Below are 25,759 nucleotides of genomic sequence, written 5' to 3'. Positions count from 1 at the left end.
CGACGTAAGCGTTTTTGTGTTACCAAACATCAACAATAGTTGAAAAACCCATTAACCGTTGATTTCTGATTCCAAAACCAGTTGATAAATTTTTAAAGTGTAAATATGACGGGTCAATTAAAGATTTTCATGGTTTCAGTCATAATGGCCCTCACACAGATGGCGTAACTACAATGTGGCCTGCGAGAGAAACGAGTTTGACACCCCTGCTCTTTGAAATCTTAAAATAAAAATAAAAAAAATGGAGGTTTTGTTGTGGAAAGGAAGCAATCTCTTTCCCACCACCAGGGGGTGCAACTGATACTGTCCACGGTGCTCCAAACTGAACAGCAGTGAGGGCATGACTTCAAATGTCTACGATAACTAATAACAGAATAACACAGATAGGGTAAACACTTTTATTTCCTATTTCCTAACATTTTTTTTAAGACCGTAATCAGTGGAGTGCGTTGTTTCGAGCGCCAACCGGCCCGAATATGTAAACTAGCGCCGCTATTCTCAAAAAGCTGCCGCATTTCCGTGGCTTGTTATGGCTGCCGCTTGACCTTCCACGCTGATGTTTGTAAAATGAGACAGTGGAAAAGGAGGATGTTTAGTTTACTGGATCAACTCGACTAACCTGTCCTGAGGAGAAAAAAGATCATTATTATGATAAAAATAACAATGCGAGGTACACTCGGTCATAGCCTGGAGGAAAAAAAAAAAAAAAAGTCTTCCTGGCGTCATATCAATATAACACAGGATAGAAAATGAGATAATCTCAAAATTAGCAGACAAATAAACGACTGAAATAACGGAAAGTGAAGGAGCGCGCGTGAAATTAGTTATATCTGAAGAATGAGAATGTTCACACAAGTGCATCTATCTTTTCTAATATTTAGTGTGCAATTCATAAAAACGCTCGTCGTCCAACGAGCGCTTCAATAAATTCTGTGCGATTTGAGTAATGTCGAAGGTGAAAGGGAAAAAAAGGACAGTAGTGGATACAGAAAGTGAACACACCCCTGATTAAAAATAAAAATAAAAAGCAGTAATGTAATTTCCGGCCTATTAGCCGCAACTTTTTTCACCCTGCTGTTTATGCGCTGATGTGGCTAATTTGTGCATTTTTTTCTAACGGCCGCAAGGAGGGCGCTCGAGCGGAAAAAGTAAGAATGGGACCGGTGGAATATATGTGCCGAGGGAGTGACTTTTACCGGCCCTGTTAGTGCTGCGCTAGTGTTTCTGCTGAGTTACTGGAGTGTCTCAGTTATATTTATGTTTTAGTTTAACCGGCCCTGTTAGTGTTAGCGTTAGCTTTACGACGGTGCTAGCATTAGCACTAGCGTTAGCGTTAGTACTTGATGAGGGTTGTACCAAGGTGTGCTCTGTAGGCCGAGAATTACGGTAGGTTAATGAAACCATGACATCCATCCATCCATTTTCTTTGCCGCTTATCCTCACGAGGTTCGCGGGGAGTGTTGGAGCCTATCCCAGGTGTTAACGGGCAAGAGGCGGGGTACACCCTGAAATGGTTGCCAGCCAATCACAGGACACCTATGGGCAATTTAGAGTGTCCAATTAATGTTGCGTGTTTTGGGGATGTGGGAGGAAACCGGAGAACCCGGAGAAAACCCACGCAGGCACGGGGAGAACATGCAAAACTGCACACTGGCAGGGCCGGGATCGAACCCGGGTCCTCAGAACTGTGAGGCCGACGCTTTACCAGCTGACCCACTGTGCCCCCAAACCATGACAGAACAATAAAATTTTTTTTCTTTTGAAACTTTCTCCCTATTCAAAACAAAAACAGAGAAACTTGCTTGGTGGAAAAATAAAAATGCAAAATTAAAGCAAGCAACGTGCTACCGGGCCTCCTTTTTAAGGCGAATCTTTGAAATGAATATCATTTACATTTTTAATCCGAAGCGTGTCGCAAGATTTAAAAAAAAAAAAATAATAATAATAATAAAAAAAAACAGCAACTGAAAAAGCCAAAAGAGTTCACATTTCTGTATCTATGTTGGTGAAAAACATCCAGGTCGTTTTGTGCAGTTATGTCATACAAAATCATACACACCCCGTCATGTCGATATAAAAAGCAAATTTCCCCGCAAATTTCTTACAATCCAAAGCTTGAAAACGTGGCCCTTTTTTTCTCATCACGTAAACAAAGTTTTTAGTTCACTCAGCTCCCAAAAGCGTCGGTCAGCCCGACTCTTTTTGACGGCGCTTTACACTGACCGTCGCTCGGTTCTCGCCTCCACAACCCGCGGGGACCGCTGGCGTCCACGGCCACGTCCATGAGACTGTCGGGCAGCATCCACCGCAGGAACAACAGGAAGAGGAAGTCGAGGACCGCCACGAAGGCGAAGATGGTGCCAGCCACCGGGCCGCAATGAGTCCGGAGCCTCTGAAGGCGCCGGTCCAGGGGCAGCACCTCCTCGCCGCAGACTCTGTCATAAACCTGGGAGAGAAAAAATTTGGACTTCGTCAAGCTTGGCTTGAATATAAAGCGGAACCCGCAACAGCCTTCAAGTCAGACGGTTCTTCGGGTCTTTTGCAGAACCCGTTTTAGGCTTAGCAGGGGTCGTTAGAGAAGAAGTGAGGTGAAGCTGATTCTCGTTGAAATGTTAGCTATATCTCCATCATTTGTCATAAAAAGTGTTAGCTTGGGGTTTAATATTTGAAATATATAATGAATACCATAATTTCCGGCCTACAAGCCGTGACTTTTTTCCACAAGCTTTCAACCCTGCGGCTTATGCGGGGATGCGTGTAATTTGTTCATTTTTTTCTAACGGCCGCAAGGGGGCACTCGAGTGGAAAAGGTAAGAGTTAGACCAGTGGAATATACGTGCTGTGGAAGTGACTTTTACCGGTATGTTTTTTTTAACCGGCCCTTTTATCACTGTGCTAGCGTGTTGCTGACATTTTACTGCCGTGTCTCAGTGATTTTTACACCTATGTTTTTTTTTTTTCTAACCGGCCCTGTTAGCGCTGTGCTAGCATGTTGCTCCTGTGTTACTGGCGTGTCTCTGTGATTTTTACCGGTATGTTTTTTTTTTTTTTTTTAACCGGCCCTGTTGGCACCGAGCTAGCATTGGAACTGCTCTAGCGTGTTGCTGCTGTGTTACTGCCGTGTCTCAGTGATTTTTACAGGTATGTTTATTTTAACCAGCCCTGTTAGCACTGTCCTAGTGTTAGCGCTGTGCTAGCGTGTTGCTGCTGTGTTACTGCCATGTCGCCATGATTTTTACCAGTATGTTTTTTTTTTCTAACCTGCCCTATTAGCGCTGAGCCATTGTTAGCGCTGTGCTACCGTCTTGCTGCTGTGTTACTGCCATGTCTCTGTGATTTAGGTATGTTTTTTTTTTGTTTGTTTTTTAAACCAGCCCTGTTTGTGCTACCGTGTTGTTGCTATGTTAAGCTAAGATAAGGTATTAAAAGTTTGAAAACTCTGTGTAGCGTCTTTCTTTATCTCATGTTTCAATGTGGGCACTTGCGGCTTTTACACACGTGTGTACCAAATAGTATTTCGTTTACAAATGTACTGGGTGAGGCTTATAATCGGGTGCGCTCTGTAGGCCGGAAATTGCGGTAAATAAAATGTTCTTTTAACTACTTAATTGCTATTAGAGGTTAACTAATATCACAACTGTGAGGAATGTTCAAAAATCACTGGAAATTACAGTACAGTTAAGATTCTGAAACAGATATTTTCCAAAACAAACAAAACAATCGCAGCACACCTCCTTTATAGTCTACAGAACGTCACATGTCGAGCTCAACCCACCTTTTCGGTCCTCTCGGCAACGTTCCTCCAGGTGTACAGATCGCGCACCCGCGCGTGGACAGAGGCGGGCGTGGAGACGGAGCCGCAACGCTGCTGCGCTATGACCAATTCCAGCCCGGCGCACAGCGAGTGCACGGTCGGCTCACAAAGGGTGATCAGGTCCTCGGGTAGCACCTCTGGAATCCCGCCCACGCGAGTGCTGACCACCTTCGGGAAGGATGACATAAAACACACACCCAGAAATCGACGATGAACTGAGAGATATTTCAGATCGAACTCTTGTTTTGAGTAAAAATGGAATGTATAGCGGGTGTGGAAATGCGGCGCACCTGCAGTCCACAGCTGGCTCCCTCCACGATGGCCATGCAGAACGCTTCGGTGAGCGACGTGTTGAGGAAAATGTGACCTTGCACGAGAACCCCTCGGACGTCTTTGTGCTCCAGAGGCCCCAAAAGACGCACCCTGCAATTACAACAATTCAGGCAAATATAGGAGCCGTGTGGACAAAAGTATTTGGACAGATGCCCGTTGCGCTCACAGGAAGTTAAAACAGAGCCCAAAGTGAGCCGGTACAGAAGCGAAATTGCCCGGCAATCCTAAAACGGACGCTATATCGGACAAGTGTCAAACTCAAGGCCGGGGGGTTAGATTTGGCCCGCAACATGATTGTAGCTGGCCCCCAATGCAAGATCTACTTCCGTGATTCTTGTAAAATTTTGTACCAGAATTTCAAATTGTCATATATCATAAATGATAAAGTTGAGATATTACAAGCATTTTTGTGTCACCAAATGTGAATAGTTGAAAAACGCATGACCCTTGATTTCTGGTTCCAAAACAAGCTCATAAATCGATGATGTAAACATGATGAGATGACTAAATATTTTTGTTCCGCAGTCATAACGGCCCTCTGAGGGAAACTGGAACAACAATGTGGCCCGCGAGAAAAATGTGTGTAAATGTATGTAATTATAGTATATTTAAACAAACATATAGTATTGTCATCGTGAAAAGTTCTTGTTTTCATTATTCAGAGAGTTAATGCACTCGAGAAGCTATATTAGTCAGCTCTGGTAAATTGTATTTATTGTTTGTAAAAAAAAAAAAAAAAAAAAATAATAATAATAATAATTAACTGTGCAGACATAGGTTGTACAGAGGAACATCTGGAAAGCGTTGGCCTCACAGTTCTGAGGTCTCAGGTTCGATCCCGTGTGGAGTTTGCATGTTCTCCCCGTGCCTGCGTGGGTTTTCTCCGGGCACTCCGGTTTCCTCCCACATCCCCAAAACACGCAACATTAACTGGACACTCTAAATTGCCCCAAGGTGTGATTGTGGGTGACCGTCTCCATATGCCCTGCGATTGGCTGGCGACCAGTTCAGGGTGTACCCCGCCTCCTGCCCGGTGACAGCTGGGATAGGCTCCAGCACTTGTGAGGATAAGCGGCAAAGAAAATGGATGGATGGATGGATGGATGTGGAGACCGGTGATGAAGTCGTGTTTGGTCGAAGAACATTTAAGAGTACCTGTCATGAAGTTGGTATTTCTCCCTCACTTCCTCCAACACAAGTCTCTTTGGTCCCTCTCCACCGATGAGAAAATGAAGATCGGGATGTTTGAGGCACAGCACCGGGATGATTCCGCTCAGAAGATCGATGCCTGCAAAAGATCCAAGCCTCAGTCCAACCTCGATCTTTCGCATTCCGAATAACCGCGAGAAACGAAGACCGCGGAGGGCGGAACCTTTGCGGTAGACGAGGCGACTGATCACGACGACGGTGATCCTGTCGTCGCGCCGCTGCGACGGGTCGGGCGTGAAGTCGGCGTGCTCGACCGCGTTGGGGATGACGGAGACGATTTCCGGGTCGAGCGCGGCGCGCAGCACCGTGTTCTCCTTGCTGGTGTAGGAGACGCACACCACGTGGTTGGTGTCGCACAGCGACACCGTCAGGAGCTTGTTGGTCAGCACGGAGCTGACGTCGGCAAAGCCGAAGAGCGAGTGGTCGGTGAACACCTGTGAAATCAGATGTAGTTTTTGTATGAATCAGATTTTAATAACACGCAGAGTTCCCCACAGCTGGATGTAGAATACGTGCGTGGCCCAAGTGACGCAATAACCGCTACATTTTGCACCCAACAATCTCTTTTTTCTTCAAAGTCCGCTTAGTGAGCATCTGAAGAAGATAAGAGTGCCTTTCTTTTTCTTTGGCTCCCCCCCCCCCCAAACAAAAACTTTCACTCCGTTTTTGATGCTTAGCGTCATTTGTTCCGTGTATAAAAAGTGACAAAATTGGAGCTTGTTGACGGTGTGTAAGACACGCAGTGCGAATTCAACGTAAGGTCCACATACCGTGTTCAGGCCCATGGTCTTGGCGTGGAACAGAGCATCGTGGGCCATGGCGGAGAAGGAGCTGTGCGAGTGCACCACGGTGATGCGCTCCCTGACGAACACACACCGCAGGAGCGGCATGCTGTGGAAGAAGGTGGTGGTGGTGGACTGGTTGTACATCACCTGCAGGGGCAGGTGGTAGACCTTAAGCCCGTTGGTCAGGTACCTGACCCCCTTCCTGTGGCCGTAGGCGTGCGTAACGATCACCACCTTGTGTCCCTTCTCCATCAGACACTGGGAGAGGAGGTAAATGTGACTCTCCACCCCTCCCATGTTGGGGTAAAAGAAGTCCGACACCATGCAGATGTTGTGCTTCCTGACGGGGGCTTTGGTGACCCCCTGAGGGGTTCCAGAGACCGCTTGAGCCGAATGATTGAGAAGTGCAGCTCTTCTTCGCTGGCCCATTTTACTTGTATATTGACAAACGTCACCTTCATTGAAAAAACGGAAAGATCATCATCAATTAAAATGTTGACCAAAAAGTATACCGCCGGTAGTTTGAATAATAGTATTGCGCTAACTGTTAAAACTATACGTTCAAAATATTTCACAAACGTAGACGCTTTTTTTTTTCAACTCCATCACACGTTCTTACCGTTCTGTCGTGTTTCTGCTTGACAAAATACGAATAATAAAATACATTTTCCTTCGCATTTGCTAGCCAAGCCTTAGCTGGTGGACAATCCGTGTCATAGATTTTTTACACTAGCTAGCTGCACTGTCGCAGCTCAACTTTTTGACGTGCCAGAGTGGCAGCCATGTTGGAAAGGTCAATGTTGCCATTAAACGTAATGTATGGACATTGAAAGTACAGTATAGTGAATCCTAATCTGCTTATTTCTTAACCAATTTTCCCGTTTTACTTTTTAGTAAGTCTTAAAAATTGCACTCTTAATACATTACATTCAAGAGAAGGAAGGGTAAAATCTTGTCTGGTGACTGGAATGATAATGCTAGTTCCTTATCATGATTGTACGTCGTTGTATGCTATGGAATACATTTTTTTTTCCATTTTCCTTAGGTACACATGGAATGCGATCATTATTTCAACCCCTTTTCCTTCGCATCCCCTCAAGCACCCAGTTCAAAAGGAGCGCGTCGTGTCTACCGCTTTAAGAGGCGTGATTATGGTTGCCCGCATGATTTTTGGGGGGCAGGACACGCCCCACTGCAACATGATTGGCTCCTGCTTGCAGGAGGCTACGTAAATGTAACGTCCCAACCATGTACCGTATCTCGTTTGCACGAAACCAAAACAAAGAACTTTGTTATGGTTGGGGCCAGCAGGATCCAATCGTCCCGCAGCCATTAATATTGGAGCACGGTGTGTCCTGCCATCTGGGAGTCCTTATCACGGCCACGACATCTAAATCTCTGCTCTCGTGACGCCAGTTATTTCAAATTTACTGTAATGTTCATCTTCTTAAAAAATGTGTTATTTATGCATGACTCTAAATTGCCCTTAGGTGTCATTATGAGTGCGTCTCCACGTATCCTGTGATTGGCTGGCAACTGTGTTCTGGGTGTACCCTGCATCCTGCCCAATGATAGCTGGGATAGGCTCCAGTTTTCCCACCACAATTGTGAGGATATGCGGCTCAGAAAATGGACGGATATATTGCACCGTTGTGCTACTACATCTGACTTAAAAATTAAAAAAAAAATAGTTACAATGAAAACATAAATAAAGTCAAGGGCATTGAAGGGCAAAGACTAGAAAATAGTATTTACTTCGTACAGCGCAAAGTACAATTTCCATTTAGGAAATATTAAAAAATGCACGCAAATCACATTTCCGTATGAAATTCATGAACTCGTTTTTCAACTACTTGTATGGTAACGCAAAGTGTTTGTAATATCTCAACGTTATTATCATTTATGAGAGGGGTCACCAACGCGGTAGGCGCCCACGAGGTACGTTCTAAAAAAAACATGGGCCACAAATTGTTACTATTATTTGTGCTTTAAATTCTGAATCTGAAATATTTTATGTACGTGTAATGATCTGAATCTGAAATTTGCCGCAAACAGGTCACGTAGCCCTTCATACTATCAGTGGTCACGAAGTAGCCCTGAGCCTCAAAAAGGTTGCTGAGCCCAGATTTATGATATGACAATTTGTAATTTTGGTACAGATTTGAAACAAAATCACAAAAGTTGCTACATTTGATTTGCATTCGTGGGCCACATGAAATCATGCGGCTGGCCGGATCTGGCCCCCGGGGCCTTGCGTTTGACACCGGTAATATACAAGACTTGTAGCATGTCCAGGTACATATCAAGTATGTGTTGCACTAATCAGGTGTTATTTGCATTGCGTTAATATATTCAATATGATGTGCAGTTTATTTCGCAGCGTTGGGACCGCAGACTCCCTCCTCCATCCTCACCCGCCCCCATCCAAACGCATCCAGGCTGCGAGGGTAAAACCGAGGGAGGAGGGAGGGATCACCGGGATCAGGGATCGCTTTATCCGCCGCGTCCGCATCAAGCCGAAACGCGTGATTTATTCGAATAACAAGCCGCCGTCGAACAGCCGACATCGCCAAGAGGATTTTTTTTTTTTTTTTTGCTCGAATTGGATACCCGGAGGACGGCATGGGGGGACACACGGCGTTCGTGCTCTTACTTGCGGCGACCTTGACGCTCTCATCCGAGGTGAGTAGAAGCAGCAGCGACAGCACCGCCGCCGCCGTCGTCGTCGTCGTCATCCCCGCCAGATTGTCGCCGAGTGTCACTAATCCTTACCCGGCTTGCTTGTCGGCCAGGCCACGGTGCCTTTCTCATGACGAAATGCATATGACGTGGGAGAAATAACGGTTCCGTTTCATATCCCCGTCGTAACGGCGTCGTTACTTTTTAAAATACATTTTTTTTTACCAGGCCATTGTGTGATTTAATCCACTTTAAGGTTGCTCATGATTGTAAACAATTGTGTATAAAGTTTAGCGAAAAATACTGCTGTTTAGCGACACTGGTTTAGCGCATACGATTAGCATCACTAAAAGGCCCAAAGCCCAACTGAAATTGTTTTTTAATACCACTTTCTGTATAATAATGCGGATTCATATGGACTAAAGTCCGAAGGTGACTCATTTTCCTCTAGAATTTATACATCCAGCTGGGTTTGCGTACAGATCGACGATTATGACGCTAATGCTTGTTAGCTTGTTTGGCTAATTCTTGCGCTCAGGAAAAGGCCACAAATCGCGTAGACAAAATAGGATAAAAATCCTCCAGAAGCGAGAATAACTCGCCCCGCCACACGATAAATTAAATATCACGTTTTTCTATTTATGTATTTTCGGGCACGATTCCAAATCCCTTGTCAGAAGCCATTTCAGACAAACAACAAGGCCGTGCAGTGATGACACAAGCAAGATGGCGCCCGCTGTTTGCGTTTGCGGCTGTTTGGCTTCGCCTCGGGAAATCAAACGCACGACTGCGGTCCTTTCGGAAACATCCGAACGGAACCTCAACTGCACTCCCCGCAAAGTGTGCCATTTGGTGCATAGTTAGAATTTATTATTGTCATTTTATTAATCTAAGGGCAGTTTTTCGATGCTGCCTTCTGTGAGCCAAGACAAAACCTCCAAAAACAGGTCAAGGGTTCCCTCCCAAGGTTTTAATTTTACAATCTGTTTATTAATTGTAATTATGATTTCTTACACCACCTGACCCAAAAAGGGAGAAAAGGTGCAGGATACGGTGCCAAAATTTAGACGCAATTTTAAAATTTAATGTTGAGTTGTTCAGAAAGAAACATTTTGCAGAATGAGAGGTTGGGAATTTGTCCATCCATTCATTATCTGAGCTGCTTATCCTCACTAGAGGTCGTGGCCGTGCTGGAGTCGATCGCAGCTATCTCCGGGCGGGGGGCCGTTTCCGTCCTGAAGTTGTTGCCAACCATTCGCGCTCGCAATTTAGAGCAGGGGTGTCAAACTTATTTTTGTCGCGGGCCACATTTTACTCGCCGTTTTACATATGAAATTTATGAACTCATTTTGGAATCAGAAATCGAGAATAACATTTAAAAAAAAAAAACTATTGTTGTCTGTTAACACAAAAACGCTTTTTATATCTCAATGTTAACATTTACAATATAACAATTTCAAATTTTGGTAGGGATTTTCACAAAAATCATGAAAGTTGATACATGTGATTTGCCTTCGCGGGTCACACAAAATCATGCGGCGGGCCGGATCTGGCCCCCGGGCCTTGAATTTGACGCCCGTGATTTAGAGTCTCCGATTAATGCAAGGTTTTGGGATGCGGGAGGGAACTGGAGCGTCCGGAGAAAAACCACGCAGGCACGGAGGAGAAAATGCAAATTCCATATCTCTCCAGGATTATGCTTAAAAATTTGGTCTGATTTAAAGGCACAGTATTCCAGATCCATTTCTGTCTTTATCCTTGCAATTTAGTTCCGCGTACTGCAAAATATGGATGGGAATGATATGATATTTCGTTTCCATTGACAAAGGGGAAAACTAGCAATCGGTTCTCGGTTTTCAATAGCGGTGCCGGTCGAGATGGACCTGAGTTGTCCCAGTTGACATTTGGGAAGGCGGTGGGGGTGTATACACACTGGAATGATCGCCAAGGCACCGCGGGGCAGAAAGGCAAACAGCCGCTCACACTGGCATTCAAACCTTTGGAGAGTTTAGTCTTCCGGGTTTTAAACCCTGAATCACAGAACAGCGAGCCGGCCAAATGGGCAATCATGTTTCACGCCACATAAGGGTGCCAGTTATTACAAGGATTGAATTAAATGGAATTATAAATGATCAAGGAATCAATTGTGACACACTTTCCCTCCTGTGCAATGTTAGCAGGAAGCTGAGTAGTGTTCTTGATGTTTGTCCAGGTGCCTGCTGCTGACGACTTGGTGGGTTTGCTGACCGAACCGCAGGTGGCCATGTTCTGCGGCAAGCTCAACATGCACATCAACGTGCAGAGCGGCAACTGGGAGCCAGACCCATCTGGGTCCAAGAGCTGCATCGGCACCAAGGAGGGCATTCTGAATTACTGCCAAGAGGTAGGATGACGTGGAAAGACGGGAAGGGGTCAAGAAGGCAGCAAATGTTTGTGAGAATTGGGATGTTGTGTTCAGGTTTATCCGGAACTTCAGATCACTAACGTGGTGGAGGCCAACCAGCCCGTCAGCATCCAGAACTGGTGCAAAAATGGCCGCAAGCAGTGCCGCAGTCAGAATCACATCGTGGTGCCCTACCGCTGCTTGGGTACGCTCACCGAATGCTGCCGGTGGATGCAAATAATTGTGTGAAAGTCGTACGATTATTTTATTTTACATTGTTTTTTTTTTCCAGTCGGGGAGTTTGTGAGCGACGCCCTTCTGGTACCTGACAAGTGTAAGTTCTTGCACAAGGAGTATATGGACCAGTGCGAGAGCCATCTGTACTGGCACACCGTTGCCCAAGAGGTGGGTCACAGTTTCAGCCCCCCACCCCTGTGGTGAAGCTCATATTCTCTTTTTTTTTTAATAATAATAATAATAATAATTATTATTATTATTATTATTTGCCATCTGGTCAGCTTCAAGATGCATGTTTTGAATTTTGGAGTAGCAGAAACTTGTAATTTCATAGTGGAAGTTGTTTTCGGGGCAAATATGTATTCAATTATATCCCATAACAATTTCTACTCTCTAGGTAAGATTTATAAAAAAATAGGATTTGCAGCAATGTTATTTTTGTTCATATTCACTTACTCACGTCTCTGAACGCTCGATTTCACTCCGCCAAGTCCCAACTTTCCATTTTTTTTTTCCCCGTCTTTCAGTCCTGCGGCGACCGCTCCGCCGACCTCCATGACTACGGGCTGCTGATGCCCTGCGGCATCGACCTTTACCGAGGGGTGGAGTTCGTGTGCTGCCCGACCGAGGCCGAGCAGGAGTCCGACAGCGCGGCGCTGGATGGCGAGGAGTCGGACGTCTGGTGGGGCGGAGCTGAGCCCGACAACAACGATGACAGGTACCCCTTCGATCCGCAAGCTCTCTTTACAATTTCATAAATACAGAGGTCCAGTTTGAGAACAATTTCAATGGACATACAGTAATTGTTTTTTTTTTTTTTTTTTAATTACAGTAATTTCCGGCCTATAAACTGCGACTTAGCGTTAGCGCTGTGCTAGCATGTTGCTGCTGTGTTACTGCCGTGATTTTTACCGCTGTTTTTTTTTAACCGGCCCTGTTAGCACTGTGCTAGTGTGTTGCTGCTGTGCTATTGCCGTGTCTCAGTGATTTTGACCGGTATGTTTTATTTTAACCCGCGCTGTTAGTGCAGCGCTAGCGTAAGCGCCGTGCTAGCACGTTGCTGCTGTGTTACTGCCGCATCTCTGTGGTTTAGGAAAGGTTTTTTTTTTTTTTTTTAAACTGGTTCTGTTAGTGCTGTGCTACCATGTTGCTACTATGTAGCTGCCGGGCTTTTTTTTTTCTAACCAGCCATGTTCGTGCTAGCATGTTGTTGCTATGTTAAGCTAAGCTAAGGTATTAAAACACAGGTGCAGCTTATGTATGTACCAAATGGTATTTCCTTTCCAAATGTACAGAGGGAGCCTTAAAATCCGATGCGCGACGTAGGCTGGAAATTACGGTAAATGTTGAAGTTGTAAAGAGACTTTGTAGACACCCCGTTTATAATCCGCACAATACCCAAAATACCCGAGTACCGTTTCTTCCCAGCACGGCGCAGCAGACGGACGCGGATCCCGCCGCCGCTGAGGAGGAGGACGATGAGGAAGACGACGAAGAGGCTGACACTTTTGAGCGCGACGAGAACGACGGCGAAGAAGTTGACGAGGAGGAAGAGGAGGAGGAGGACGACGACGACGTGACCAGCGAGCGGGAGAGCGACGAGCGCAGCGCTAATGTCGCCATGACAACCACCACCACCACCGAATCCATTGAGGAAGTCGTCCGAGGTAACATATAAAGTTATTTTTTTGGTTCATTTATGATTCTTAGTTTCTACATTGCTTTATTATTATTATTTTTGTTTCTGTGTCACCGCCTGTGTGCGTACGCGCCCCAGCCGCTTGTTGGGCACGCGCCGAGTCGGGCCCGTGTCACGACATGCTGGAGCGCTGGTACTTCGTGCCTGAAAAGGCCCGCTGCGCCCCCTTCCTGTTCGGGGGCTGCGGGGGCAACAGGAATAACTTTGATTCCGAGGAATACTGCCTTGCTGTCTGCAGCAGCTCGTGTAAGTTCCTGGGCGGAAAAGCGTCCGAAACCGGGTCGTCGTCGGCTCTCTTAAAGCCTGACTGCTCTGACTCTCGCCCTTTAGTACTCACATTTCTCCTTTCAGTCTTGATTTATCTGAGGACTGACGCCGGGGCTGTGTTAAATTTATAAACAAAAAAAAGATTTAAACCATTATTTAGTATTATATATTAAAAATGTGCATACCGCACTGTAGTTCATAACACCCTCATTCTTACAATGGGATTATAGCTATTCTTTTATAGATAACCGTAATTTCCGGCCTATAACCCGCAACTTTTTTCACACGCTTTCAAACCTGCGGTTTATGCGGTGATGCGGCTAATTTGTGCATTTTTTCTAACGCCCGCAAGGGGGGCAAAAAAGGTAGAGTGAGACCGGTGGAATATATGTGCCGAGGAAGTAACTTTTACCGGTCCGGCCCTGTTAGCGCTGCGCTAGAGTGTTACTGCCGTGTCTCAGTGATTTTTACCGGTATGTTTTTTTTTTTTTTTTTTTTTTTAACCTGACCTGTTAGCGCGGCGGTGCTAGCCTTGGCGTTAGCGCGGCGGTACCGTCGTGGGACTTATAACCAGGTGCGCTCTGTCGCTCCCTTTTTGTACGGCGGTCCCGTTAATCTGTTAATCAGCTGCAGATCACGCGGGAGGCTCAACTCATTCGTCTTAGCGTCTTTTAAGCGGTCAGTCACACTAACCAACCGATCCTTAACTCCGGCATGTGAACCGGTGAGCGCTTCTTAAGCCGGAACATAGCGCTTGCACGTGTTTGCATGCCTCGCCGGAGCCACGCCTCCACTTAGGATGTTCTTGTTGACCGTGTCACGTCTCAGCCAGCTGACCATTGCACCATTTTGTGCGTGCTTGTGGGGAAGCGGGGTGGGGGGGGTGGGGGTTATGTTTAGCGTAACGTTAGGGGAAACAGCTTCAGTGCTTATCACGGCTCGGCACTTCTGGTGTTCAAACATTAACAGCACATTTTGTCCTGAGACGCTCATTTCCCGTCATTCCATGATGACCTGTTTCTAGAACCTCCCATTTACGTAACCAACTGCATTTCCTCAAAAACTGTAGTGATCTCTTCAAATAGAGCTCGTGCACCTGCGTCATAAAATCAGGTGACTTTCGTTTGCCTCGCGATGTTGCCGGTCTAACAAAGCATTGCTCAAGGACACGAAAATACGTCTTATAGCACGACGCCCAGAGTCTTGTCCGATACTGTGAGACATTTAGAAGGTTAAAATAAAGCTACGTGGAAAAATGAGATAAACTCGGCATAGAGGACCCGTATTTAACGCCGAAGTCGATGTTTTCGCCGATAAGAAATTGGACTGTTAATTCGCTTCCGCTCGTCTTGGAGAACTGGATCTGCACATGTACCTGGTGAGTAAATCCTTGAGATTTACACGGACGAGTTTGAAAGCGTAGAAAAGCCTGGACGCATATAAATACGTTGTTGTTGCTGGATCTGTTCTCAATCAGGAATAAGTACCACATAGTGACGGTTTTGATGGCCCGTCAACGCGGAAGTTTGTTCGGCAACACGTTAACCTTTGCCGGAATCCATTGATCTTTTCAGCTAGTATTCAATACAAATACCAATATTGAAATTAATGACCCCTGGTTTTACACAAACTCGCATTCAGTGACTATGATTGAAAAAAAAAAAAAAAAAGAGGACGGAGTCGTCTCCACGGAACGTACACGGACGCGATTGCAGCTACACGTGACCTCCGTAAACCTCTGACAGATGTTTTTTTTTTTTTAATACGCATTGTTCTCAAATGAGCCAACTTGGCATTATAATTTATACGTTATACGTATGTTACGTTATAACATGAAATGAATTCCATTATTACTTGAAATGATTAACATTATAACGTGTAATGAACCACATTATAATACTACCGTACTACGGAAGCTTATTGCTGCCACACCCAAAAAAAACACATTATAACGTGATATGTTTCACGTTATTATGTGGATGTTTCATGTTATAACATGATATGTTCCACGTTATAATGTGGTTAATTATACGTTGTAACATGAATCATTTCATGTTATAACATAATTTCACATAATAACATGAAACGTTTCCTGTTTTAACATGATAATGCTCTAAGTTATAACGTAGATTCGTTTCACATTTTAATAGGCTAGCTAAGGAAATTTCACGATGCCAAGAGAAACCCTTAAGGGGACAAATTCTCCTCTGCATTTGAGTGTAAATAAAAAATGTCTGGCCACTAATACGATGTACGTTTTTGTTTTAACACGGATCCTTTGAATTGTATGTTCACCGTGTGTGTTCTAACACTAACATTGCTCGTGTTCTAGAAGCATGAGGACTAGCGCTGCCGTCCTTTCAACTTTTCAGTCAACTTTCTCGCACGTCTTTCTTCTGCGTGTCACGTTTGAGCTCTCCTATCGATCTCCTTCCTCCCGCCAGTGCCCACCACGGCGCCCAGCCCCCCGGACGCCGTCGACCAGTACCTCGAGTCGCCCGGCGACGACAACGAGCACGGCGACTTCCAGAGGGCGAAGGAAAGCCTGGAGGCCAAGCACAGAGAAAAGCTGTCCGAGGTGCGCGATACGATGCTTTTGACTCTGCCGCCCCTTTTGTGCAATGCACGTACACGGAATGATGGATTTTGATGCTCAGGTGATGAAGGAATGGGAGGAGGCCGAGAGGAAGGCCAAGAACCTCCCGCATGCCGACAAGAAAGCCATCATTCAGGTAATTGTGCGGTTATTTGAAAGCCATTTTGTTACAGGAGCAGGGTCTTTCCTGGCTCAAATCGGGGCAGGCCTGGTATCATTCTGATCATTCACACGTTTGTATGCTATTCCCCATAATTTTTACATCCCGTAATTTCCAGCGACTTTTTTCACACGCTTTCAACCCTGCGGTTTACGCGGTCATCCGGCAAATTTGTGCATTTTTTTTTAATAACGGCCGCAAGGGGGCAGAAAAGGTAAGAGTGAGACCGCTGGAATATATGCGCCGAGGAAGTGACTTTTACCGGTCCGGCCCTGTTCGCGCTCCGCTAGCGTGTTACTGACGTGTCTCTGTGATTTTTACCGGTATGTTTTCTTTTTTAACCGGCCCTATTAGCACGGCGCTACTGTTAGCGTTTGTGTTAGCACGCCGCTACCGTTAGCGTGGCGCTAACGCAAACAAATCCATCAGATTACATTCAGATTGTCGTCATCTTCTCTGAGCCAATTTAGTGCGATGCTGTTCAAATAAGAATTTTCCCGATCGAAGGAATTTTAGAGCATGAAGCAGAAAAAAAAACAACTTTCATGAAGGCCAAAGCGATTAGAACACCTTGTGATTATTTGCACAGGAGGGAAAAAAGACGATTTTGGTACCTCTCTGTCACGGGATTCTGAGAATGACGCACTGGGATGCTTATGCACTCGCAGCGCTTCCAGGAGAAGGTGGAGGCCCTGGAGGAGGAAGCCGCCGGAGAGAGGCAGCAGCTGGTGGAAACCCACATGGCCCGAGTCGAGGCTCTGCTCAACAGCCGCCGACGCGTGGCTCTGGAAAACTACCTCAGTGCACTGCAGACCAACCCTCCACGGGTACACGACTGCAATATCAATAATAAACACCGAGGGCTCTGTTTTGGATCGCCATCGACGAGGCATTTGGTTTTTAAAACGGGTCCTGTGGTGCCTTCGCTAGCCTCGTCAGGTGCTGAGTCTCCTGAAGAAGTACGTCCGGGCCGAGCAGAAGGACTGCCAGCACACAGTCAAACACTACGAGCACGTCCGAGCCGTCGACCCGAAGAAGGCGGCGCAGATTCGGCCACAGGTACGCCACATGACACTTTGTTGCCTACTAAACTGGATCGGTTGTAGATTCAATAAGTGGTAAGTCCATTGAAACCACTCTGACAAGAACAATTACCGTAATCCCCGGCCTACAGAGCGCACCTGGCTATAAGCCCCACCCAGTACATTTGTAAAGGAAATACCATTTGGTACACAAATACGCCACAGCTGTGTAAAAGTCGCAAGTGCCCACATTGAAACACGAGATATTTACAAAGAAAGACGGTACACAGAAAGAGTTTAACGCAATCGCTACCGCGCTAAAGCAAGCGCAGCGCTAGCGCCAGACTAATGCTAGCGCCGCGCTAACAGGGCTGGTGTGACGGTCTGAGCGCTCCCTCGTGCTCGAAAGTCTCCTTGTGATGAATGCGCATGCGTTACAAACGGGGGAACTCTGTGTACTTGTCATGAGCCAGGCTGGACCACAGCCAAGAGGGGCGTGGCCACTCCTCTCGGCTGTTTCACATTGGGACTGTAATTAGTCTGGGTATTTGAGTTTGAGTTTTTGTCACTGGCATTTGCCAGTTCGTTGTGCCCGAGTTTGTGAGTTGCATTCACTGACAGTAGGAATCTCCACCACTGAAAATCGCGTAGTGTTGAGCTATCCTCGTCACAGTGTTTCTGTGCCACCTCAGCTTCAATAAAACTACCCCTAACATCATGTCCTCGTCTTGGAGTCCTGCATTTGTGTCCAGCCCCGCACCTGAGGTTCATGACAGCACGTAGCAGATGCTTACTGGGAAATCCCTCGGTCTCATAGTTCCCCTTCTTCTACATAGAGGGAGCTAACATACGTTATGACCTTACCTTAAAACAAAAGTTGATTAATAAAAAAAGATCTACACATATAAGTACGTTCGCAGTGTTCGTCTTTCCGAGACGTCCACAGCAAACATGAACACTCTGCGACAAGTTGTCGAATGGCACATGTTGAAGCATGGACGGGGATGTTTCAGACTGGCCGGAAGTTTACAAAATATACGCCCCTGCGCATTACTCACAAAGAGACTTTGCGAAACTGGGAGAGAAAAAAGTCGCGGCTTATAAACCGGAAATTACGGTAATCGCAAAAATCCCTTCAGTAAATGTGGAGTCAATGTAGCTGCCCATGTGTGGAAGTAACAGCGCGTAAATTTCACTGAGCTCTCGCTGTTGATACCCTGCAAGGTTTTGACGCACTTGCGTGTGCTGGACGAGCGGATGAACCAGTCGCTCGGTTTACTGTACAAGGTGCCCAACGTGGCCAGCGAGATCCACAGCCAAGTCTGTAAGTCTGCCGGACGTCCTCCCTCGAGCATCGGTGTAAATGGGGCCTCGTCCAGATCAACAAATTTAACGGTGGCTTAAGAGTTTTACACAGAGCAGTAATATTAGTTTTGACTTTTGTTCCTCTAGCCGTCATCGTGCAGCGAGTCCAGTCCGAGCTGTCTCAGCAAGTGTCCTCCCTGCAGAGTGACAACAGAGTGAGTCACGTAGCACGGGCTCCCCCACGCTCGCACTCGGAACAAATAGTGGACCTCGCCACGTTCCGACTCAGCACACGTCGAAAGACGCAAACTGGTTTTTGTCTCCGTAACCAGGCGGACGGCAGGGTGAGCTTCGGCAACGACGCCCTCATGCCCGACCAGGCGTTCAGCTCGGCTCCGATGCAACCCGGCCTCGACGGGCTGGGCTTTATCCACCCCGAGAGCTTCAACCAGCCCAACACAGAGAACCACGGTAACACGAACCTTTCATGTATTTACCGTAATTTCTGGCCTATAAGCCGTGACTTCTTCTTTTCACACGCTTTCAACCCTGCAGTTTATGTGGCTGATTTGTGCATTTTTTTTTCCCAACGACCACAAGGGGGCACTCGAGCGGAAAAAGTTAGCGTGAGACCGGTGGAATATATGTGCCGAGGAAGTAAACTTTTACTGGTCCGGCCCTGTTAGCGCTGCGCTAGCGTGTTACTGCTGTGTCTCTGAGTTTTTGTTTTTTAACCCGCCTTGTTAACCCGGCACTAGCGTTAGCGCGTCGGCGCTAGTGTTAAACTCTCTGTGTAGGCCGGGAATTACGGTACTTCCGCCGACTAGATCTTGACGTACGATCCGATGACAGATGTACGCAGAAGGCACCAAAATATGTACGATAAGCACCTCAAATAGGTTCCATTTCTTCACAGTTGAGCCAGTTGATGCCCGCCCACTTCCGGATCGAGGACTCCCCACACGGCCTGGTACGTGCTTACAATCTTAGCCTGGAGGCAGTGCTGCCTTTACAAAAATAATAATGCTGCTCACTTTTGATTAATTTAAAAATGATCCAACATTTCTTGACCTTTCTGTGTCTTTATTTCAAAACAATGCCTTATTGAATATAATATCAAAGACCCACATACAGGCGCATCCCAAAAAAAAAAAAATTACCGTAATTTCCAGCCTACAAGCCGTGACTTTTTTCACATGCTGTCAACCCTGCGGTTTATGCAGTGATGCAGCGCTAGCGTTAGTGCGGCGCTCGCGATAGCGCACCTGGTTATAAGCCTCGGTACACAGAAAGAGTTTAGCGTGGCGCTAGCGTTAAACTCGCTTATAACCAGGTGCGCTCTTGTAGGCTGTGAATTACGGTAGAAGTTTGGAAATTTTGGAGTTTTGACAAGGAATTAATCTGTTACAATGTCAATTTTGATGTTTTACAGCATTTATTTATGTATTAACCTCATTGGCCTATCTGTCCATTTTGAAAATCCAATGTGGTCCTTGAGCACAAATGTAAAATATTCAGAACAGCCCTCATTATGACGCAGCGCATATTTGTCTTTTGCAAATGCTGATTCATTTCCCACGTGTACGTTTTTACAATGTGGCTTCACGCTTTTTAGTGTCCGCCCTGAAGCCCGAAGAAATCCCCCAAGTGCGTATGGAGACCGACGAGAGGCAAAGCACTGGCTACGAAGTCCACCATCAAAAACTGGTAATGTAAACCCTCCGCGTTGAGGCGTCATTGGATCGTCGTGCACATACATTGGTGCGGTGCTTATAAAACGGCGCATCGTTAACAACATGGCGTCACAACAGCCAATCGGATCGGTGAGTTGTGAACAAAGGGGCATCACGCCGGTCGTCATGGAGGAGTAAAGCAGAGAAGAAAAATAAATAAAAGAAGGCAGCCGGTCGTGTTGTGCCGGTTACGGTTGCCATAGCGCACCATCTCGTTCCGACAACCCGCTGACAAGGGACCGGGGTGGGAGGAGCTAAAGAAATCAGCAATCGAAATTGTTTGACTAACATAAGGTCAAATGAGTTTCTTTTACTTTGAAAAAAAAGAAACCTTATTGAACAATTTCACCACATATACATCCATCCATCCATTTTCTTAGCCGCTTATGCTCACCAGGCTTGCGGGGAGTGCCGGAGCCTATCCCAGCTGTCGACGGGCAGGAGGCGGGGCACACTCTGAACATGTTGCCAGCCAATCGCATGGCACATCAAGACAAAAACTCACAATCACACCTAGGGGCAATTTAGAGTATCCAATTATTGTTGCATGTTTTGGGGATGTGGGAGGAAACCGGAGTGCCCGGAGGAAACCCACGCAGGCACGGGGAGAACGTGCAAACTCCACACAGGCGGGGTTCGGGATTGAACCCAAGGCCTCAGAACCGTGAAGCCAACGCTTTACCAGCTGATCCACCGTGCCGCCTACCACATATACAGTGTTTGGTAAATCACGTGGTTGTTTAGTGACGCTTAAAACAAGTTTTAATGTGTTCATGTTCAAATAACTTTTGAATCTATTTTTTTTATTATTATTTATTGTATTTTAAGCATAAATATTTTGAAAGTGGTACGGCGGGGGTTTTGTTAATCACCGTACACTTTTTTTTTTCCACGACAGGTGTTTTTCGCCGAGGACGTCGGCTCCAACAAAGGCGCCATCATCGGGCTGATGGTGGGAGGCGTCGTCATAGCGACCGTCATCGTCATCACCCTGGTGATGCTGAGGAAGAAGCAATACACGTCCATCCACCACGGCGTCATCGAGGTAAAAATGGAAGCTCCCGCGCTTGACTACTTTCCCGGCCTACAGAGCGCAACTGGTTATAAGCGTCACCCAGTACAGTTGTAAAGGAAATACCATTTGGTACGTGCATAGGCCGCAGCCGTGTAAAAGCCGCAAGTGCCCACATTGAAACACGAGATATTTACAAAGAAAGACGGTACGCAGTTTAACACTTGCACTGCGCTAAATGCCAGTGCCGCGCTAACGCTAACAGGGCCAGTTAAAAAAAAAACAGACCAGTGTGACGGTCTGAGCGCTCCCCCGTGCTGAAATGTCTCCTTGTGATGAATGCGCGTGCGTTACTAACAAGGGAACTCTGGGTACGTAGCAGACGCTTACTGGGGAAAATACCCCGGTCTCATATTTCCCCTGCTTCTACATCCATAGCGAACATGAACACTCGGCGACAAGTTGTTGAATGGCACGTGTTGAAGCATGGATGGGGATGTTTTAGAATGGCCGGAAGTTTACAAAATATACGCGCATGTCCATATATTGATGCGCATTACTCATAAAGACACTTTGCAGCGCCGGGAGCGCTCAGACCTTCACACCGGTATAGCAAAGCATTGCACATGCTAAGTCGGTTGGAGACGACACGAAAATACGTCTTGTAGCACGACGCCCAGTCTATTCCGATATCGGGGTTAAGGGTGACCTCAGAGATGAGAGGATTTTTATACCACCTTTTCTCAAAATTATGTATAGAGCTTGTGCACCTACGTCATAAAATATTGCCAGTCAAGCGAAGCATTTCTCAATGCTAAGTCGGTCGGCGACGACACGAAAATATGTCTTATAGCCCGCTGCCCAGAGTTTTGTCCGATACCGTTACACATATAGAAGGTGAAAATAAACAAAGGTATGTGGAAAAATTAGATAAACTCGGCATAGAGGACCCACATTTAATGCCGATGTTGACGTTTTCGCCGATAAGAAATTGGACTGTTAATTCAGTAGCGCCGCCACGCTAGTGCCATGCTAACACAAATGCCGCACTAATGCTAACGCTAGTGCCGCATTAACGCTATCAGGGTCGGTAAAAAAAAAAAAAACATATCGCTAGAACTCACTGAGACACGGCACTAACACGCTAGCACAGCGCTAACAGGGTCGGAGCGGTAAAAGTCACTTGATCGGCACATATATTCCACCGGTCTCACTCTTGCCTTTTGGGTTCGAGTGCCCCCTTGCGGCCGTTAGAAAAAAAAAAAAAATGCACAAATTAGCCGCATCACTGCATAAACCGCAAAAAGTCGCGGCTTATAGGCCGGAAATTACGGCAATTGCTTTTAACTGCCAATCCGTTCCTCACAATCGATCGAGTTATTGACGATCACATCGTTAATTGTAAAACCCGTCCCTACTGCAAACGCTTCGTACGCCGCATTTGAGATGATACCTGCGTGTAATATGATTTTTGCTGCTGCGTTCAGGTGGATGCGGCGGTGACACCCGAGGAGCGCCACCTGGCCAAGATGCAGCAGAACGGCTACGAGAATCCCACCTACAAGTTCTTTGAGCAGATCCACAACTAATAAGGACCCCCGCCTTCCCTCTCTCTCTTTCTCGCTCCTCCCCAGAGGTTCTGTTCCACTCTCCGCTCCCATTTGACAAAACGCAAACAAAACAAACAAAAAAAAAACTGGAAATTTGCATTTGGGCCAAAGGAAGCAGACATGGAACAAAGCCCCCCCCACCCCCCCCACCCCCATTGCACAACGTAACACTAACGGAGTGAGACAAGGGTACGCCCTGTGTCACCTGCACATTTCAACCAATCACAACACAAACCCCTTTGCAGTGTTTTTGTACTCAATGAACTTGTTGACCGACTATAGCGACACAGTACAAGCACACACGCATATGTGTGTGTATGTATAGGTATTTATATACACACACATACATATATGAATATTATCATCGCAGCACTGTGCTTACCCTGCTATTTAAACTAGCCAGCGCAAAAAGCATTTCAAGTTTGTTTCAAATATCAAAAGAATGACTATTTTATTTTTTTTTTTGCGTGTAAAATATGAAGATTAGCTGTAACGTCTACGTAGTGCATGGCCACATCGCGTCCGACCGCGTCTTAACGTTTCGATATTTTAGCGAGATTGTACATTTCCGGCGTCTCTTTTCGTGATCTTGTGCAATAAGAAGATTTAAAAAAAAGAAAAAACATTCAGAACGCTTTAAACATTTTTTTTTAAGTTCATCTCCGCGCGTCAATGTCGTGTTGGCTGCATGGGCGAAAATCAAGCAACAACAAAAAGAATCAAATATTATATGTAATATATGAAGTGTAATAGTATCCGAAAGGAAGATGATTGTGTTACTGTTTGCGTTTTATGCACTCTGTCTTTGTCGTTTTTTTTTTGGGGGGGGAGGGGGCGGACATCTGATGATCAAGTGCAGTGGAAGCTCTCGGGTGGAACGAAGGATGAAATATGAAATACACGTTTTTTTTTTACCTGTTTTTGTGTGAAGGACGCTAGCGATAGCAAAGAGGAAATGACTGACTATTCTGTGCAATATGAGCAATAGAATTGTTTCAATATCAGCGAGTACACTACACGCTCCTTTTCTCCATCACTCCCAGATGATCTTTGACTTTTTTTCTTCTCGTTTTGAAAATGGCGCCGTAAATCGGGACAGCTCAGAGGTCCGCTCGGGAGGTTCCGCCGTATTCGCCCCTCGATGCAGACTTTTCAAAGTCGTATGTGGAGCTGGAGATACGGAAGCGGATGAGTGCCACCGCGATTTGGAATTTGAAATGGAAAGTGATGGCGGCACGGTGGATCAGCCGGTAAAACGTTGGCCTCGCAGTTCGGAGGGCCCGGGTCCAATCCCGGACCCGCCTGTGTGGAGTTTGCGTGTTCTCCCCGTGCCTGTGTGGGTCTTTTCCAGTCACTCCATCCCAAAAGCATACAACATTAATCGGACACTTTAAATTGCCTCTAGGTGTGATTGTGAGTGCATCTGTTTGTCTCGATGTGCCCTGCGATTGGCTGGCGACCAGTTCAGGGTGTACCCCGCCTCCTGCTCGTCGACAGCCGGGATAGGCTCTAGCGCTCCCCGTGACCCTAGTGAGGATAAGTGGGAAAGAAAATGGATTGATGGATGTATTTCAGAGTAACTTTTCAACGTTAACAATTCAACCGGCTACAGTTCGCTGTCTGAAATTCAACTGTCTGTGCCACCAGGCAGGGTACTTCAGGTCAGACTCAGCCAGCCAATCCAGTTACGCTTTCTTAGTATGTGACATCACGTGACTAAGAAAGCATAACTGCGATTGGCTGGGTGATCGGTTCTGACCTGAAGTAACCCTGCCCGGTGGCACAGACGGTTGAATTTCAGACAGCGAATTGTAGCAACTATTGAAAATGTGATCACTTTACATCCACCCATCCATTTTCTTTGCCGCTTATCCTCACGAGGGTCGCAGGTAGTGCTGGAGCCTATCCCAGCAGTCAATGGGCAAGAGGCAGGGTACACCCTGAACTGGTCGCCAGCCAATCGCAGGGCACATAGATACAAACAGCCAATCACACTCACAATCACACCTGTGGATAATTGAGAGTGTCCAATTAATGTCGCATGTTTTTGGGGATGTGGGAACGTCACTTTACATTCCAAATTCTGGTGGCACTGATCTACTTCCATGTGGAGACTAACATCTCAATCATTCCTGTTGAATCATTCCGTTATTGATTGTAAAATTGATGTTTGGGCAAAATATGCCCCGTTTCCCCCCCCCCCCCCCCCCCCTGCAGCTTTAATAGTGAAAAAAGATTTGGGGAAATTGAGTCCCACGTCCCAAAAACGCCACCCTTTTACGAGACCATCTCAGTTTGTTTTTTCATCGCGGCTGCGTCCTTTCTTGTCGCGTGGTAGATCTTTGGAGTCCTCACATCTCGCCCCCTCAGCCCGTCCCTCCCCCTTCTCTAACATTAACATATCATATCATATCCAAACACAAGACGTGAACTGAAGCTCTCGTTCTGATGAATGTTTCAAAATGTTTTGTAGTTCCATGAACCATTTTTGCTTAACGGTTTCGACCGCCACCATACCATGAATAAAAAAAAATTTGAATGTACATAATCGATTGGTCGTCTCTGCTTTTTTTTTTTTTCCAACACGTGGGCTGTACAGTATACACAAAGGCTACTAATAATCATAACTTGTATTTGATCTTTGCATCATCCAGCCATTTACTATAGCGCTTGTCCTCATTAGGGTCACGGGTGAGCCGGAGCTGATCCGAGCTGACTCTGGGTGAGAGGCAAGGGTACGTACGACCTGGACCGGTCGCCGGCCGACGGCAGCACACGCCAAGACAGCCGTTCACCCTCACAATGGACAATTTAGTCTTGAGTGAAGCCCCACAAAAGCCACACAGGTTTTGAACCTTGAACTTCAGGACTGTGAGCCTGATGTGTCTCCCACAGGTGCACTGTCCTGCATTCAT

At 46.3% G+C, this 25,759-nt stretch overlaps 2 protein-coding genes across 7 annotated transcripts; one reads left to right on the top strand and one right to left on the bottom strand.

Moving 5' to 3' along the window:
• Positions 1 to 430: 430 nt before the first annotated feature.
• Positions 431 to 9,252, bottom strand: piga (phosphatidylinositol glycan anchor biosynthesis, class A). Of its 5 annotated transcripts, none has more exons than XM_061842168.1 (8): positions 8,795 to 9,252; positions 6,127 to 6,596; positions 5,520 to 5,790; positions 5,303 to 5,435; positions 4,105 to 4,237; positions 3,776 to 3,982; positions 2,224 to 2,446; positions 431 to 619 (listed from the first exon to the last, which is right to left on the bottom strand). In XM_061842168.1, exons 1-8 carry the CDS (start codon positions 8,874 to 8,876, stop codon positions 615 to 617), a joined length of 1,524 nt encoding a protein of 507 aa, XP_061698152.1. In that variant the 5' UTR covers positions 8,877 to 9,252; the 3' UTR covers positions 431 to 614. The 5 variants fall into 5 exon arrangements, with proteins under 5 accessions (XP_061698152.1, XP_061698151.1, XP_061698153.1 ...); XM_061842167.1 differs by having other exon boundaries at positions 442 to 624; XM_061842169.1 differs by lacking the exon at positions 431 to 619 and having other exon boundaries at positions 1,956 to 2,446; positions 6,127 to 6,288; positions 6,376 to 6,596.
• Positions 8,569 to 25,396, top strand: appb (amyloid beta (A4) precursor protein b). Of its 2 annotated transcripts, XM_061842164.1 has the most exons (18): positions 8,569 to 8,823; positions 11,033 to 11,203; positions 11,279 to 11,408; positions 11,496 to 11,608; positions 11,968 to 12,158; positions 12,869 to 13,107; positions 13,218 to 13,385; positions 15,851 to 15,984; positions 16,064 to 16,138; positions 16,831 to 16,989; positions 17,093 to 17,221; positions 18,409 to 18,508; positions 18,637 to 18,704; positions 18,822 to 18,960; positions 19,406 to 19,459; positions 20,105 to 20,196; positions 21,121 to 21,267; positions 22,722 to 25,396. In XM_061842164.1, the coding sequence occupies exons 1-18, from the start codon at positions 8,764 to 8,766 to the stop codon at positions 22,821 to 22,823; spliced, it is 2,271 nt and encodes a 756-aa protein (XP_061698148.1). In that variant the 5' UTR covers positions 8,569 to 8,763; the 3' UTR covers positions 22,824 to 25,396. The 2 variants fall into 2 exon arrangements, with proteins under 2 accessions (XP_061698148.1, XP_061698149.1); XM_061842165.1 differs by lacking the exon at positions 13,218 to 13,385 and having other exon boundaries at positions 8,570 to 8,823.
• Positions 25,397 to 25,759: the final 363 nt, after the last annotated feature.

The sequence above is a fragment of the Syngnathoides biaculeatus genome, chromosome 14 (genome assembly GCF_019802595.1).
Source record: "Syngnathoides biaculeatus isolate LvHL_M chromosome 14, ASM1980259v1, whole genome shotgun sequence".
Classification (NCBI taxonomy): domain Eukaryota; kingdom Metazoa; phylum Chordata; class Actinopteri; order Syngnathiformes; family Syngnathidae; genus Syngnathoides; species Syngnathoides biaculeatus.
This window is presented reverse-complemented; position numbering and strand designations above follow the sequence as displayed.

Bases quoted from the DNA above. Each gene is read 5' to 3' on its own strand.
- piga (XM_061842166.1), bottom strand. From the start codon at position 8,876: ATGACGACGACGACGACGGCGGCGGCGGTGCTGTCGCTGCTGCTTCTA. The intron at 5,436-5,519 runs GTTCCGCCCTCC...GATCTTTTGCAG, and splicing joins TCGCCTCGTCTACCGCAAAG to GCATCGATCTTCTGAGCGGA. The intron at 3,983-4,104 runs GTGCGCCGCATT...TCCTTCCCGAAG, and splicing joins GAGCCAGCTGTGGACTGCAG to GTGGTCAGCACTCGCGTGGG.
- appb (XM_061842164.1), top strand. From the start codon at position 8,764: ATGGGGGGACACACGGCGTTCGTGCTCTTACTTGCGGCGACCTTGACG. The intron at 11,609-11,967 runs GTGGGTCACAGT...CCCGTCTTTCAG, and splicing joins GGCACACCGTTGCCCAAGAG to TCCTGCGGCGACCGCTCCGC. The intron at 21,268-22,721 runs GTAAAAATGGAA...TGCTGCGTTCAG, and splicing joins TCCACCACGGCGTCATCGAG to GTGGATGCGGCGGTGACACC.